Here is a 16,768-nt window from a genome sequence, read left to right on the forward strand (position 1 = left end):
ACACGCAGGCTGGCTTTCGGTCAGACAGATAGTTAAATGTTTTCGACGCTGCTTTATTTAAATCAAAATGCTAGCAACTTGATTGAATATCGACATTTAATTAACTGTCTAGAAATAAAATTAACTCTCACATTTAACTACTTTACTGCGACATAGATAAAACGACGAACCAAATTGTGCATTGTCGCACCTGGGGATCCAGCGTGCTTCTAGATGAGTGTGTCAGGCAGATGGCCGATCATCTACTTCAAATTGAATTAATTAATTCAGAAATTGGGAAACATTGCAAAACCTAAGGGGTTAATAAATTAGGGGCCTTAGGGACTCCAAATAGGTTAAGTATGATGTGTCAGAATATATACATACTCTAAAATAATCAGCCGGTTCATAAAGACATCTTGCAGCCGCGTGTAAGGCGGAGGGTGGCAGTGGTGAATTGTTTAATACGCGCCAAACTCCTGCCGCTCCGCGCCATCTAGTTGACATAAAAAAAATCGAAATTGAATACAGATAACATATAAATCACAATTGGCTTAATGATTCTAAATTTAAAACGAAAAATAGAAGACAATCATAGACTAAAATTATTGTTCTGTGCACCTATTAACACTATTTATAATCGCTTTAGTTAACGAGAAATGCTAGAATTTGGCTACAATTGGTTGTAAATTAAATTAAATGTCATAAAAATGTTTCAACCTTTTTGGTCTTCAATGTCTCGCTTATTGTAGAAACTGGTTTCATCTATATCTTATAATATGTTACATTTTTATATAAATTCTTACCGACAAAGTCCAGCGCATAATGCAGTTGCCCAAGTATTCCACTCCCTGCCACGTTGCGCTTCACTCGACATCACCGTGTACGCGAATCTGAATGTTATTTTTTACATTATTAAAAAAAACGTAGTACTAGGTTTTGTATTTAATCGGTTTAATAAAACCTTATAGATAATATAACCTTGTTTTGCAATATGCAAAAGTGTTATTAAGAATACGTGACATTTGTTTATGTGTTTAGGGGCATGGTACGTCGTAAGGACGCCATTTTGTCTAGAGAGATTTTTGGCGCGTTCTTGATGTATGAATTTCAATTTTAGATTAAAAGATATTTATAATTAAAAACATATATGATAAATAATATTTAAAAAAGTAAAACGTTAAATATATCATGCCAGCATCGTACGCTGTTATCGCAGGCGTATTCAAATAAAGTCAATGGCATCTTATCAGCATCTAACTGTTTGCTGAAATAAACACCTGTATAAAAGCCAGTCATCAGTGGGTGATGCTAATGCTGCGAGCAACGCACGGTGGGAATATAAGGGCCGTGGAGCTGAATATGAAGACACCAACGCTTTCCAGCAGGCACGCCACGCAACTTCACCCATTCTGCGAACACCTGCTGTGAACGCTGCCTGAAAGATTGATGTATGTCAGTATTTATACCTATAAATACTAATCCAAGCACCTGCTTGGTTGAAACGTCATGTATTTGTTATTCTACTAGGCACAGGAGGCTGATCACCTACTTGCCTATTAGATTGACAAATGATCATGAAACAGATACAAAAATATAAGGCTCAGAGCTAATTATTTGGGCCAAAGGACAGACATAACATTTATTACAAACCAAACACACACACAAACGAAATAATAATAATAATAATAAAAAAATATTATAATAACAAGGAATAAAGTACATTTTAAGTGTGTAATGTGTGTGTTGTGGTGGTTGTAACTGGTTACCCACACACAGGGCCAGCCCTGGCTTAGCATTATGCTGTGGAGCAGACGTGTTCCACAGCGCTAGTCATTCTGCCAGAAACCACAAACTTTCGTTTACGCCTCAGACGCAAAAAAAGAAAAAGTAATAATAGAAAAACCAATTATAATAGTAAAAAAATAGTGTAAGTAAAGAAGTCTTGGAAGATTTGTGTTCAAAAGTATATAGCAAAAAAAAGTAAGAATAATTGTTACTACAGCTACTATAAGAAATGGATAAATAATTCTCTTGTCTATTATTCTTCGTTGACAACGACATAATATTTATGACTGATATATTCCTATCACAAATACCTCTTGATATATCTCCGGTATACTCTCATTGCTATTAATCCAAGCATCGAACAATTCTAAAGCCTGATTCGACACGTTGTCATTGCCCCATTCGACACCCGCTGTTAGAAGAGCGCCACTAAGCCATCTGTGTAAAAACAGGATTGCTTTATTCATAATATATTTAATTAAAAGAAGAAAGATAAATAGAATCGATTTGAGCGTTTAAACAAAAGCATAGGTCCCTCACTGTCTTGGAGCTTTATATATTATACTTACAACATTTTAAACAAATTTCAAAATAGATTAGATATGCTAGTGAAAATAAAAGCAAGCAGAAATGTACAGCCTTATCACATTTTTTTTGTAATATATATATCGTATTACATATAAAATTTAGGTGGCAAACATGGCCATGGACACTTACATTGCCAGAAACAACTGCGTTGCCGGCCTTTCAAGAATTGGTACGTTTATATTATAAAATAAGCTTGAGAAATCAAAATGTACAGCCTTGTGCCGTACGGTATATATTTCGTAGAAAGATATTCAGCCAGTCGATCGAATTGCTAGGCAAATGACATGGATGTGTTATTGCATGCCTCGCCCGTTGACTGTTAATTTAAATTTAGTTCCGCTTGCCATTTAACTCGAAACGAAACTCTTCAAACTGTCAACGGCGTTGGCAAACCTCAACTTTGATGGCTTTTTTCCAAAGTATAATGAAAAACAATTAGAAGAATGTAGTAAAACTAATACTGTAAATGTGTTAGCTGTGACGACTAAAGCAATTTAATTTTTAAAGAAATATTTTTATGTCCGATGTTTCATCCTTTATTATTTCTATCAGATGGTCGCTATATCGTGAGAATGGGCTAAGCATTAGTCAGCCAGTTTATTGATAATGATCAACTGGCTGAATATCTTTCAGGCCGCTAGTTAAACGGCTAGGCTGTTAATTGAACGGCTATTTAAGTAGACTAGCGAGAGAAAATTATTTAAAAAAGGTGTACACATATGGTCTTTTAAAAAGGAATGCAATAACTTTAGTAGTCCACTAAACATTATAGTTACATATAAGACTTTAACTTATACATAATTTCTATATACCTATATAAATATAAGCTCTGTGGTTCCACCCGTATTGATTCGGTATCATCATCATAGCACGATGATCTATAACCTAAAGCTTTTTTTAGTAAACAGATTTTTTTATATGGTATCGACAACTTTTTTGTAGATATTGGTGTCATCTATAAAATTTTAGTACTTTGCTCTATTGCCCACAGTTTCCGCAGCATATAGGAATATTTATTAGTCTTTGATATACATTTTTTTTATTTTCTATAACCTATCTTCATCAGGGACAACGGGTTTTACTGGTGCAAGAATTTTCCTAATCAGTCCTGTAGTTTTGGACCCTTTTCAAAGCAAACAATCAAAGATCTTCTTTATAATAATATATATAGAAATGTTTTGACCTCACCTTCATTGATCTTCATCATTTACTAACGTTCAAAGTACAGTTACTCTTTATAAATCACTTGCTGGTTGTATTTTACAGTATGTTACAGCAATCTGGTCACCACATTACAAAATGCACGTAAATACTATTGAAACAGTTCAAAAGTTAGAAAGCATTGCAGTAGACTTGCGTGGTGAATAGCAAACGTACGAGGCTTTTTTTATTTTTATGTAATAGCAGGCAAACGGGCAAGAGGCTCACCTGATGTGAAGCGATACCGCCGCCCATGGACACTCACATTGCCAGAAGGCTCACAAGTGCGTTGCCGGCCTTTCAAGAATTGGTACGCTCTTTTCTTGAAGGACCCTAAGTCGAATTGGTTCGGAAATACTTCAGTGGGCAGCTGGTTCCACATAGTGGTGGTGCGCGGCAAAAACTGCCTTAGAAAACGCTCAGTTGTGGAACGACGGACGTCGAGGTGATACGGATGGTATTTTGAATTTTGCCTTGACGGATCGCTAATCAGCTTGCTGCCCTCTAGATACCTCAAGAGCTGGCCGTTAATAATGGTTTCCATTATTTTGGAGAACAAGGAGGTTATTGCGATTGGGCGATAGTTGGACGGATCAGAGCGATCGCCTTTTTTAGGGATCGGGAGTATCAAAGCTGTCTTCCAGCACTTCGGAACAGTGTTGAGGGAGTACAGGTACCGGAAAAGGCGCGTTAGGACCGGAGCCAACTCAGGAGCACAATTACGCAGCACAATTGGGGGGATGCCATCAGGCCCGCTCGACTTATGGATGTCCAGGGAAAATAAATGTTTACGGATAGCACGTTGCCGGAATGTAACTTCAGGCATCGTAGTATCACACCGCAATAATGTCGGTGGTTCCTTCCCCTGATCATCCAAAGTTGAGTTCGACGCAAAGAGACAGCCTAGAAGATCGGCCTTCTCTTTTGCAGTATGGGCTAGTGAGTCACCCTCCCTATGCAGTGGTAGAATAGAGGGCTGACAGAAATTCCCTTGGACAGCTTTGGCAAGAGACCAGAAGGCTCGAGTTCCCGAAGGAAGGTGGGCCAATCTCTCACCAAACCTGGCAATATGCTCTGACTTTGCCTTAGCGATTTCCCGTTTGAAGGACCTAGAGGCTGAATTGTATGCTTTTTTACGTTCGCCGATAGCCGCATCACAGGATGTCGCCGCTTCTGCCCAGGCTTTAAAGCATTCACGCTTACGGTGCAAAGCCTCTTTGCACGAACGCCTAAACCTAGGACTTGCCATCGACCGGCACCGCAGAGAATGGAATAAAAAGTTCTATGCCCTGCAGGACCACATCAGCGACAGAGTCAGCGACGGCATCCGGAGTACTCAACGAAAAGCAAATGGGCCCCCAAGGGTAGGACGCAAAAAAAGACCGCATCCCGTCCCAATCTGCTGACTTATACTGCCACACACGGCGACAGCCCGCAAAGCTAGACCGTAAAGGGCGCGTGAGCGGCACAATGCTCCGTACCACACAATGATCTGATGAACCCAATGGCGGGTCAACAGAGACTTGGTAGGTCTCCGGATGTGAAGTCAGCAGAAGGTCCAACAAAGAAGGTTTATGACCATCCACATCTGGTATTCGCGTAATCGCAGGGACCATTTGCGTCAAGTCGTAGGCTAAAGCAAAGTCGTGAAAGGATCTTCCCGCGTGATCGGTGGTTTCAGAGCCGAGCCAATCGGCATGGTGGGCGTTAAAATCGCCAAGTATCACGATTTCAGCGGTAGAAATCCTTTCGAGCAGGGAATCTGTAGCCATTTGGATGTGCTCAATGAGTCGGTCAGTTTCCGGGAATCTTTCTCACCGCACGAAACGCGAGTACAAGAAGGCGAACCTTTTGTATCACTTTACGCCGGTTTTCTGAAAGACAGTGGTACTACCCCGGTCGTGCCTGCCCGTTTGGCTGAAGCCAGGAGGCAACAGCGTGGCACTCCCACTAGGAAGGGATTGACTGATTGCGCTGGTGAAATAACCTCTGTCACAGGTTATTTCACCAGTGGGCGATGGGGTCGTCACGTCCCGACGTCAAAAAAGGCGTCGAAAGAGAGGCTCCTTGGACTATTTTAAGTTAGATACTATAAAACTCCGACGTGACTTCATTGATCTATTTTGTTTATATACAATATTTAACATTAATATACACACTAACACACTTATCTTCTCACAAAATTTTCATTTTTTTGTAATCCTAGAGTTACTCGAACTAAAAGTCTTCTATACGTACCTACGGCTCGCTTATCTGCTACATTCAATGGTCTAGTGAAGAGGCTATCTCGCTCTTACAAATTAATTACAAACATCGATGAAAATATTGATGTGTTTTACAACAGTCTAACTTACCGTAACTTTGTTTTGCAGGCTCTTAATGTGGTTTAAGTTTTCATAATTTTAAAATTAAATTTCATATTGTTATTTTTTACCTTTATTTTTATTATCTTGTGGTTGTTTGTTTTTTCCTTTGATATATTGCTAATGAGTCTGTGTGTTAAAATGGAGATGTCATATTTTCTTGTATTGTTTAGGCATACACATTGTTTTAGAATGTATATTTAAATATAAACATAAATAAGTCTACTTACAGCTGATCTTCACTTAAACGTCCTTCATCAATTTCCTTGTTACTGTATAATGTAATCTCTTGAGGCAATGTACTGAGCAGCTCGTGGAGGTATGGTGCAGATGCTGATACCTGGAGTAGCTCTCGCCACTGGGAGAGGTGCTTCATCACAACTTGCCATACGGCCCAGTGGTGTTCTATGCGAAGACGAGCTATACAAACAAACACATATTATACAAATTGTTTTTGAAACGGTTAAAATAAGTTATATATATAATAGGTTATAGAATATTGTATATTTCAAAAAGCCGTAAATGAATACAACAAATTTTCGGAGCATACTAACACATAATGTATGGTTTACACACTCATGTATCCGAGCTTATTTTCTTGATTTTGTTGGCTGCAAGATTAGAGTCCGCCGAGAATTCGCGCTTGTCTTGTACTTAATAAAGTTGTTACATGACAAGGACAATTATTTGTTAGAACTACAGTGCCTGGCTTCAATGCTATATATATATATATATAACAAGTGATAGACAGGGCTTCTAATTAATTATTATAATTCGATATTTGTTTTTAAAATAAGTGTTGTTTGCCATATTTATTTTGTATGATGATATGCTATTTTTAAATTCACTTATTGTGCAGTTACTTTAGGGTCGCCTATTGTTAGGGATGGAGTGTTATTATAAATAAATAAATGTTTATTTATACCATCAGGCCTTTCTCCGGGGTAGGCACGTATCTCCACTAGCTACGATACTGACATATAACTCTCGTTTCATCAACTTTCAACACATACACCATGCACGGTCGTCGGCTATGGGTACATTGTACTTACCCCATTCTAGTACCTACTGGATGTGGTCCAGATATGTCCAAGCCCTAATTCGACATCGTTACTAAATGGACTTTCTATCTTTGTGCGCATTTAACATTCGCTCGAATGGTGAAGGAAAACATCGTGAGGAAACCGGCTTGCCTTAGAATCAAAATCTCGACGGCGTGTGTCAGACGCATGAGGCTGATCACCTACTTGCCTATTACATTGACAAATGATCATGAAACTGATACAGAAATCTGAGGCCCACACATAAAAAATGTCGCTGCGTTATTTTAAAACACAATATCTGTCTAAAGAATCACACCTGCGGCAGCGATAGCTCTGCTAGCTGGCAAACGTCGCGCTCGACTCAAGACGAAGGCATCGTCAAGAAGTAAAGCTCGCTCTGAGGCTGCACCAGAGTCGAATAATATCGCAGCGCGGGTGGCCGAGGTCTCAGCTGACTGAAATAAAAGTCAACAAAACCAATAACGTAAATCCCAGCTACTTGACGGTATTCAACAGAGGGGGGTTCTAATTTTTGACGTTGTTAAGGCAGTTTTTCCCGCCTACCACCACTATATGGAACCAATTGCCCACTGAAGTATTTCCGAGCCTATTCGAATTAGGATCCTTCAAGAAAAGAGCGGCACGACATGCAAGCCCTTTTGCAAGCAAGACAATGTGAGTCTATTACTTAAAATCAGTAGAGCCTCTCATTACATTAAAAAAAAGATTGTCACCTCCTGCACCTTCGAAAATTCGTCAATAGTTACCTCTCCGGGTTGGTCCTGAGGGGCAACACGATACAGCCCTCTCGCTCCCACGTTGTATCTCACCCATTTGTGTTTTCCCAAATCGGGGATTACCACTGAAAATTAATTAATGATTTATTTACAATTCGTTACATTTACACATTGTAGGAAAAACATGAATTATTATTATTATTTCAATGTATTTATGAATGCAACAAAAGGCGGTAAAGTAAAACGATAGGTCTTATCGCTAACAAGCGATCTCTTCCAGGCCGCCCTAGTAAGGAAGAAACCTTAAAAAATTAATATGATGGGTAAGAAGTATATAACCAAATCTTATAAAAAAATATAGAATCACCAGCATTAATCTAAAAGAAAAATAATTATGAAAATTAACCAAAAACTAAAAAGCTAATCACGGATCATTAGTTGCGAAGCAATACAAAATAATAAGAGAATTACAAAAGTCACGATTGAGCAGGATTAAAAAGATGTTAGGGAGGTAGCCAATCGTATGGAGTCAATATAATGGTGGAGAAAATTTAGAAAAAAAATTAACAGGCAACTTAAATTTTAATTAGAAAGTGTGTTATATAACGCAAGAATAAAAAAATGAGATATATATATAGTTTTGATCACACTATTTACCGTGAACATAACTACCGTTTTACATTTCGTTTCATTACAGCGTAAATAGACTTGACAGAAAGAGACGCAGTATTATAGTTTTTGTGTACTATTATTACAATATAAAATATTATATGTACGCACTTTCAGTATCATTCATCCATACTAAATAAGTGACATTTTCCGACCATTTTGATATGGTTTTCGTCTCGTTTATAATGTCGTACCTGTAATAAAAATAATAACTTTAAGTTTGTGACCACAAACCTGGTGTCCTCGCTGAACTAATAAGTATCGCAATACAGTGACGAAATGCCTGCTTGTTCACTGCCACAGGGACCAAACTTTTTATATTTGATTTGATTTTCTATTTTTATGATTATTATTTCTGTGTTATTTAAGAATTATTAACTTATAAAATCAAAAGCACAATTAAAAACGTGAAATTAATTTTTTATGATGAAGATTCAATTCAAAATTCATCAAATCAAGGGCATAGAACGGACGAGAAGAACTGGCAAACACTCTTTTAGAGAGAGATTCAGATTCTGTAGATTTGCGTATACTTAATATTAAATATAAATCACTGTTGTAACGCGTTGTCGTGTTTTACCATGTCCCGTTCTGCAAGTCTGTCCCGTTTTTCCACAATTTCGGCTCTTCTTCCATTATTGGTCCCACGCTGAAGGTAAGTGGGATTATCCATTTGGGTCCTGGGGGTGGTTTGGTTGTTTTGACGGTCGTGGGTCGTTTGGTTGTCGTCGATGTCGTTGTGGTTGCGTTTACGTCTTCTTCTATTGCTTCTGTGAAGTTTTCTAAAATAATAAGAATCTTTTAAAATGTGTTGGCGGAGATCATTCTTACTTAATAGTCTAAAGGTTTGTATAAAATAAAATAAAAAGTGCAAAGTACACATGTCAGAAGTGAAACTTCTTTGTAAATTAATTATTACTAAGGTGAAAGCCCCAATAGATGATCATGTACCAGTTTATGATCTCTTTATGTATTTGTGTATATATATTCACACTATATACACACTGTATTCGTGCTAATGATAATATAAATAAATAAAAATCTGCGTTTATTGCACAAGACGTTATGCGACAGAATTGACATCTAAAGTTCTAATATGTAACAACGAAACGAATACATCAACAGCGTGTATTTTTTCTCGTTTTTCCTTTCTCACTCTCTCTCAATTGCTCTCTCCCTTTTCTTCGACAAAAACGCAGCACATCTTCGTGACGTTTCATCCGTAAAAATTATACCCTCACGAGGTCAAAGAAGTTTCACTTCAAAAATATTTATTATGAAAACTAAGTGAATTCGAAAGAATTGAATCCTCAATTTACAAAACATTATTTTCTATCTCTTGCATTATTTAACAGACGCTGGTACTAAGACCTAAAAATATGCAGGAAAAGAAATGTCTTGGAGTTATACATCGAGGGTCAAATTTAATATGTATTTTACGTATATGTATTTTTATATAAAATTATCAAGAATTAGAAGAAGTAGAACTGTTATAAATCACATCACACGGGGCACCAGGACTAACCAGGTTCATAGAAAAGTTCATCCAGTTCCGCTCGTAGGTGGAAGGTGAGGAGGTGGTTTCTGAATGGTGGATCAGGGTTCGGTGGGTCTGCTGACATCACGAACCTGGAATAATAAGTAGTTTTTAGACTTTAACGCATCATCAGATATGGCAACGGAAGCCTGTCTCGGGACGGACCCGGGAGATATAATGTCTTACACACATCGCAGACTAAAGTGCAGTCTTTCTTCCACGATCCGACTCGGCAATCAATCACTTAATGGCGACTCCATGAAAACCAATTTCGATGTAATTCGACATCCATAACTTAGTAGAAAACGTTTTATCAGGATTGTAGTTACAGGGCTCACCCTGCATGACACAGTTAAAAAATGCAACATTCTCGAATGTTTCTATGGCATCATACCTCTCCTGGCGAATAATGACGTCATTGGAAGCGGCAGTAGCGCTGACTAGCGGATATCCTGCGCGTTCGCACCATCCATCCCACGCGTTTTCTGGGGACTCCCCGCCGCCCTCTTGTTGTAGTGCGCGCCAAAGGTCACTAAAGAATGAAAATTTAAAATAGATATATGAAATTCTTTGAAGATTTAGGATAAAACATGCTTTGCGCGATGTGTAAATTTATAAAATAATCCCAGATTTCATGATAATTTTTCTAATAGGCAAGTAGGTTATCAGCCTTCAGTAACACCCCGTCGACTTGAGGGTTTTCGAAACGTTGAACAAAGAAAAAGCATTGATTTGTCGAGGTTCTACTTCCTCAGGGATGAGTGTCATATGCTCAAGTCATCACTACTCGCAAATTTATGTGTTTTTTAATACATTCTCGTCACTAAGACCTTGGACGTCACAATTTAACCAAATTAAGACTAATAAGTAATTTAAACTACTAAAAAGAATATTTAACATAAAATGTTCAATAACACTACTTATATAAAATAAATCGATGGCGCTACAACCTTTTTAGGCCTTGGCCTCAGATTTCTGTATCTGTTTCATGATCATTTGTTAATCGAATAGGCAAGTAGGTGATCAGCCTTCTGTGCCTGACGCACGCCATCGGCTTTTACACAGTTTTTCGTGCACAGAAGGGGATCGAACCTACGACCTCAAAAGAGCGTCGCATAGTGACGCCACTAGGCCCACACTGCTCTAATAACACTATACCACGGTTGATTCGAAGAGATTCGAAGCCATTAATAACAAAAATATATAATAACGATAACAATGATGGTAATAATTCTATTACAATTAATGAAATTCTGTAATAATCTTATTAATAATAACTAATAAGGTAAAATTAAATAATTATATTTTTTGTATTCATGTCTACGAAAACAAACGCCTTTTGTTAAACTTTATCTAATTTAACTTTATTTAACTAATTTAATCTGCATATATAGATCATTTTTAAAAAAATAAGGGGATAAAGAAGTTTCGCCTTTTACGTGTGTATACGCACACATTTTTTTTTAATCCACTAAGATTAAAATGTCAATACGTTACCGAGCATCAGCGCTAGCAGTGCGGTGATCTCGCAGTAAACGAGCCAGTGCAGCTCGTCCAGCTGACACGCCGGCCGCTTCTATCGCCATGCTTACTATTGCAGCACCCTGCAATAATCGCATTTTAACTGTATATTTTTAATGTTTGTATGTTAACAACGAGCACGGTTTTGTAACTAGGAGATATATGCGACGGGCAAGGCTTGCAACTGTATAAAGTGCAAATTCGGCCCACATGGAATACTGTTCTCACCACTGGGCGACGGCTTTCCAGTACCAGCTCCTTCTATTTGACCGAATTCAACAAAGAACGGTTCGAATCGTGGATGATCAATCCCTCTCCAAGCGGTTTATATCTTTAGCGTTGAGTACAGAGGTGGGGTTGCTCTGCAACTTCTACCGCATTTATTAGGAACGTGTTCAGCGGAGTTGTTTGGAATAATACCTGTTGAGTTTCATTATCGAACATCGAGGCAGAATGCGAAATTCCACCCGTATCACGACATCTTTATATGTTCAATAGTATATATTTTATTGTTAATGTCGCCATTATCGTATTGGCATAGTAATGTTAGGATAGTGTATGTATTTTTGTTAATAAGTATAAAAAATAGTAGTTGTGAAAACTGGTTTACTGGAAGAGACAGTACCTTGTGTAACGATAGATCATCAGTCGTTGATTCTATGTCAGCCCGTTCGAGTCTCGGTGAAGCAACAGCTCGTACTGACGTACTGGAGTCAAGCCTGAAAGTATTTAGTTTTGTAGTGGTTTCAGCGGGCGACTCCTACATCCTTGTGGTCGTAGGTTCGATTCCCGGCTGTGCACAAATGGACTTTCTTTCTATGTGCGCATTTAACATTCGGCTTGCCTTCAAGCCAAAAAGTCGATGCCTTGCGTCAGGCACACCTACTTGCCCATTAGATTAACAAACGGTCATGAAACAGAACACAAATCTGAGGCCCAGACCTAAAAAGGTTGTAGCGCCATTGATATTTTTTAGGAAAAATATTAGACATGAAACGCAAAATATCAATCTCGGGAATAATCACAAATCTGAGGCCCAGACTTAAAAAGGTTGTAGCGCCATTGATATTTTTTAGGAAAAATATTAGACATGAAACGCAAATAACAATCTCCGGAATAATCACAAATAAATAAAATTAAAATTACGTTAAATGGCATTAGTTATGCTTGGAAAGATTTCAAGATCAAACATACATGGACCACAAATGGGAAATGCAAAGCACACAGGCCAATAATGAGATCTTATTCTCATCATCGTCAAATAATTATTGTTAAAACTGAACTAATTTGGGCTTAACGTATTCAGCATTTCTTATGGAGTCAGCATCTTTTGTGACTAGCCTTTGGAAGGCTTCAACATTATGGCGTTGACGGCAAAGCTTCCAGCCTGATGAATTCATATTTAAAGGGAAGGATCCATCAATGGACTGATTAATATAAACGACCTCCCATTATTTGTCAACGTCGTTCATGAGATGGTATTGTTTGCTGATGACACTTTATTTCTATTTAAAGTGAATAGAGAAACATATTATTGGACGATGTAATCAATTCTATCTATCGTATAGTCAGCCTCTAATTGGGTCGTAATTCATACCTATTAGTAAGTGGCAAAATCTAGTGTACTTTATATTTAATAAGACATACGTTAAAGCTGGCAACACATGGTCCAGCAATAGAGCATCCTCCTGCCTTTCAGTGACAGCACCAAATGCCGGTGCCTTCTCTCCGAGGACTGAGGTCAGCGCCTCCATGAGCCATTGGGAACTCCACCATCGTGGGGAGACAAGACCACCGAACCACTGAAATTGTTGTGTTATATCAAAGGAAAATTTCATCAAGGAAAAGACTAATTTTATTAACTATTATGATTTTTTGTGATTCTTCACTTTATAATTTGTTTATTGAAACCTAAACCTAACAATTAAATATACAGTATTTCCAACTTTCTTAACATACGTAGTAAGTAAAATATAAAAGTGCTTGCGTACAATGTACACATGGCAGAAGTGAAACTTCTTGTAAATTAAATTGTAAACTCGTAAAATTCGTAAAATGTTACTTAAAGTCTAAAGAAGTTTCACTTCAAAAATATTAAATATAAATAATTCCTTTTTTTTAAATGTGAAAATGTAATTTAAACTTTTATGCCAGCATTGGTTTGATAAATTATAAGTTAAGATATGATTAAAAAAAACAAAAGCACAATAATAAAATTAATGAATATATTTAATGTTCCTCTGGAATCAAAGAATAATAAAAAAAAATAAACTGACCTGCTGAGCCAATAATCTGGCGATGACCTTTGTGTCAGTGAGGGTCGCTGGAGATAGCGTTATGAGCCCCCAACCTTCAGAATACAGACTGTTGGTCTCGACCACGACTATGTCTGAAAAAAGAAAATAAATTCGTAATAACCGAATTCCGTATAACCGAAATTCATAATAATAAAAAGAATGAGGTTCTTGTTAGAAGTAATCTTATAATACAATTCCTTCTAATAAGGGCGTTATTAGAAGGAATCTAATACTATCTTCTAATTATTATAAGTCATGTAATAATAAATAATTTGCAAAACTGACGAAATCGAATAATACAAGATGTATTGTTATGAGTAATCTAATACTATAAGACTTCTTATTAGAAGGAATCTAATACTATCTACTAATATTTAGAAATAATGTAATAATTTGTAAAACTGACGAATATGTATCGCCTTTTTCCAAAGCCAGTAGGTTTATACAGTACAAAGTAAGTATTTATAGAATTATAATTAAAACTTACCAAATTTAGGCAGCGGATACGAGGTATTCAATTCGTATGAGTATAAATGAATAGTCCTTTGTATCCATTCTAAGAGCGGCCTGAAAGGATATTTTATAGAATTTAACTAACACATTCATGCATTCATCGCAGTTAATTTGCAAATATAATTTCTTCAGAATTATTCAAATAATTCTATTAAACTTTTCTCAAATCTTTTAACTTGAATTCATGAAATTAGAATAAAGACACTTCGGCTATAAATGAAAAGATTTTAAAGAATATTCAAAATTTTGTAAAATGAAGCAAAGTTTCCTTCACCATTATAAATACATAATAATAAACTATTAAATAAAAATATTAAAAGTACCTAACTAACAATTCGTATCTTCAACAACTCTGAAGAACCCTTGACAAATGATTATGAAACAGATATAGAAATACAGACCTAGAGACGTTGTGTTGTGACTTTTTTAATTACCTAACGGTTACGTTGTTACGGTAATATAATAATTGTTGGAGTTTGAATATATAACTAATGCCAGGCAACACATATGAAGAAAAAGTTGTGGTTTCGAATATTCGAATACCTGTTTAAATTTTATATAAAATGATTGTTTTCTGTTATAAAAAATGACTTCTCTGCAAGACGCGGACAGTGAAACAATCTAGTGATATATAAACGTAATTGTAATAAATGTGTAATAGTGTAGTGCTTGGAAATATATATTAATAATGAAGAAAGTGTTTTTAAAATAGCCCTTCATGTCCAGACCTCAATCCCCTCAAATTGGAAACGTCCAAGAAAATTTGTCACTCAATTGTAACTCCGTAAGAGTGAGAAAATATTTTTTATATCCACTAGCATAAATACTATAGTTTTATTAGAGAAATCTTCTATGTTACCAAGAGGATTAAAAATGTTCAATTATTGACAAAAAATATGAGTAATAATGCGAGTATGTAACTTAAATATAAATCTTTCTTACCCAGATTCGTCCAAAATAACCTGTCGGTCACTGTACAAACTAATTTCAGGTGGTGGTTCTTCTAAATCTTCCGGTACACTCGTTGCTTCTAGAAGAGGTGCAGAACGGCGTTGCAATCGGCATACAGTTAGTGATATCATATGCGGCGACATCGGTGGGGTGGTGGCAAATACGTCTTGTAGCTAGAAATAAATCATTTAATAAATCTCCAACATCTCGCTGATGATTGCTGAACATCTAGTTGAAGCACAGAAGTGAATCGTATTGAAACTTGGTGAATAAAACTTTTAAGCTCAGACAGAAATTGCATTTTAATGGAAATTGGCGATTCGTAGATTTATTTTATTTTAAATACAAATATCAAAAATTAAATTATCGCAAACCGTTACATCATTCAATACGTTAATATCACTAAAATTAACTCTGTCCATCCCATTTTAATCTAAAAAAAATTCGAATATCTTCCGACAGTAAACTTTTCGATGGATGTAGTCTTCTAGTTTGATTTTTTGACTATTTGGATCTTATAAGGATTGTAATCTTAGATCTAAGGCCAAAATTATTTCATCCACCGTTCCAGTCTTCAAAGAAGAAGCAGCATGTTATCTAACTGATACTTGTGGATGCTATTTGCCAGGCGAATTGAATGATTCAGTAAACATCCTGTAGTTCTGAACTTTTGTGCCCACGACTTTAACTGAATGCTATGGGCGTCACTTAAACTGCGGATTTCAAAGCGATTACAAAACTTGCGTTATGCTTCACTCAACGAAAACTCATTGCAAAAGTACGCCTCTACTGTGTAGGCGCGGTGCTTGCCAGATCACTGGGACATAGCGATTAGAAATCCTTTAACTACCAAACGCTACCACTCTGCCTAGCCTAGGGTTACCGTGAAATTACTGTTTAAAGTTTAAAATCGGTGCTGAGACACCCTACATTATGGCTGATATCTAGTTTTTTAATAGGAATATATCCAAATTGCACTCACAAGTCTATGTCCTAGATAAAATCCAGCCTCTTCTGTTGCGACGATTGGCATATTGGTCAGCGACACGTGGAATCTAAAAATAGTGATAGAAATTAAAAATGTTATTGTCATTCTAGTTACTGCAATAACTTTTCCTTTTGATGTTTTTGAGTCGATTCTCTTGACTGTTACTGGTTGAATGTTATTCATGGCAACCATGAGCTGGAGCAGATGCAATAGTAGTTTTTAAGAACTCTGCACACAAATACCATGTCATATTTATGCATACCGATCTCTGACAATTGTCAGCTTGAATGTGGCCCGAAGATATGGCTCGTCGAAGCACGGGAAGACTGAACGGGCGTGTGTCAACCAAAGACGAGATATTGCACAGCGACTGAAACACATTTCATCATAAAATGTATCTATATATCACCACCCATAGCCTATGTTGCATAGACTTGGCCACTCCCAGTCCAAATCATATTTTAGGTTGTAAATAAAACTATTTATATACTGTTATAACAATAAAAAACAAGCTCCCGCCTAAATGAGGAGGAAATAAGTTGTGATCTTCCTCAAAGGGAGGACCCTAGACCAGTGGAGCCACTGACTTGCCTG

At 36.9% G+C, this 16,768-nt stretch overlaps 1 protein-coding gene across 2 annotated transcripts in view; it reads right to left on the reverse strand.

Annotated features, from left to right (window-relative positions):
• LOC123715286 overlaps window positions 1-16,768 on the reverse strand; it is a 40,943-nt gene that overhangs the window by 3,742 nt on the left and 20,433 nt on the right. For both annotated transcript variants that reach the window (XM_045670243.1, XM_045670241.1), the window contains exons 9-27: window positions 16,437-16,544; window positions 16,169-16,241; window positions 15,178-15,359; window positions 14,210-14,289; window positions 13,702-13,814; window positions 13,073-13,227; window positions 12,051-12,144; window positions 11,402-11,508; window positions 10,299-10,436; window positions 9,893-9,996; window positions 8,948-9,149; window positions 8,479-8,561; window positions 7,729-7,823; window positions 7,278-7,416; window positions 6,149-6,338; window positions 2,079-2,205; window positions 1,260-1,417; window positions 786-872; window positions 367-475 (exon numbers count right to left, since the gene is read on the reverse strand). In XM_045670243.1, coding sequence (XP_045526199.1) covers window positions 367-475; window positions 786-872; window positions 1,260-1,417; window positions 2,079-2,205; window positions 6,149-6,338; window positions 7,278-7,416; window positions 7,729-7,823; window positions 8,479-8,561; window positions 8,948-9,149; window positions 9,893-9,996; window positions 10,299-10,436; window positions 11,402-11,508; window positions 12,051-12,144; window positions 13,073-13,227; window positions 13,702-13,814; window positions 14,210-14,289; window positions 15,178-15,359; window positions 16,169-16,241; window positions 16,437-16,544 — 2,344 coding nt within the window. The remainder of the gene's footprint in view (window positions 1-366; window positions 476-785; window positions 873-1,259; window positions 1,418-2,078; window positions 2,206-6,148; window positions 6,339-7,277; window positions 7,417-7,728; window positions 7,824-8,478; window positions 8,562-8,947; window positions 9,150-9,892; window positions 9,997-10,298; window positions 10,437-11,401; window positions 11,509-12,050; window positions 12,145-13,072; window positions 13,228-13,701; window positions 13,815-14,209; window positions 14,290-15,177; window positions 15,360-16,168; window positions 16,242-16,436; window positions 16,545-16,768) is intronic.

This window comes from Pieris brassicae, chromosome 10, assembly GCF_905147105.1.
Source record: "Pieris brassicae chromosome 10, ilPieBrab1.1, whole genome shotgun sequence".
Taxonomy (NCBI): domain Eukaryota; kingdom Metazoa; phylum Arthropoda; class Insecta; order Lepidoptera; family Pieridae; genus Pieris; species Pieris brassicae.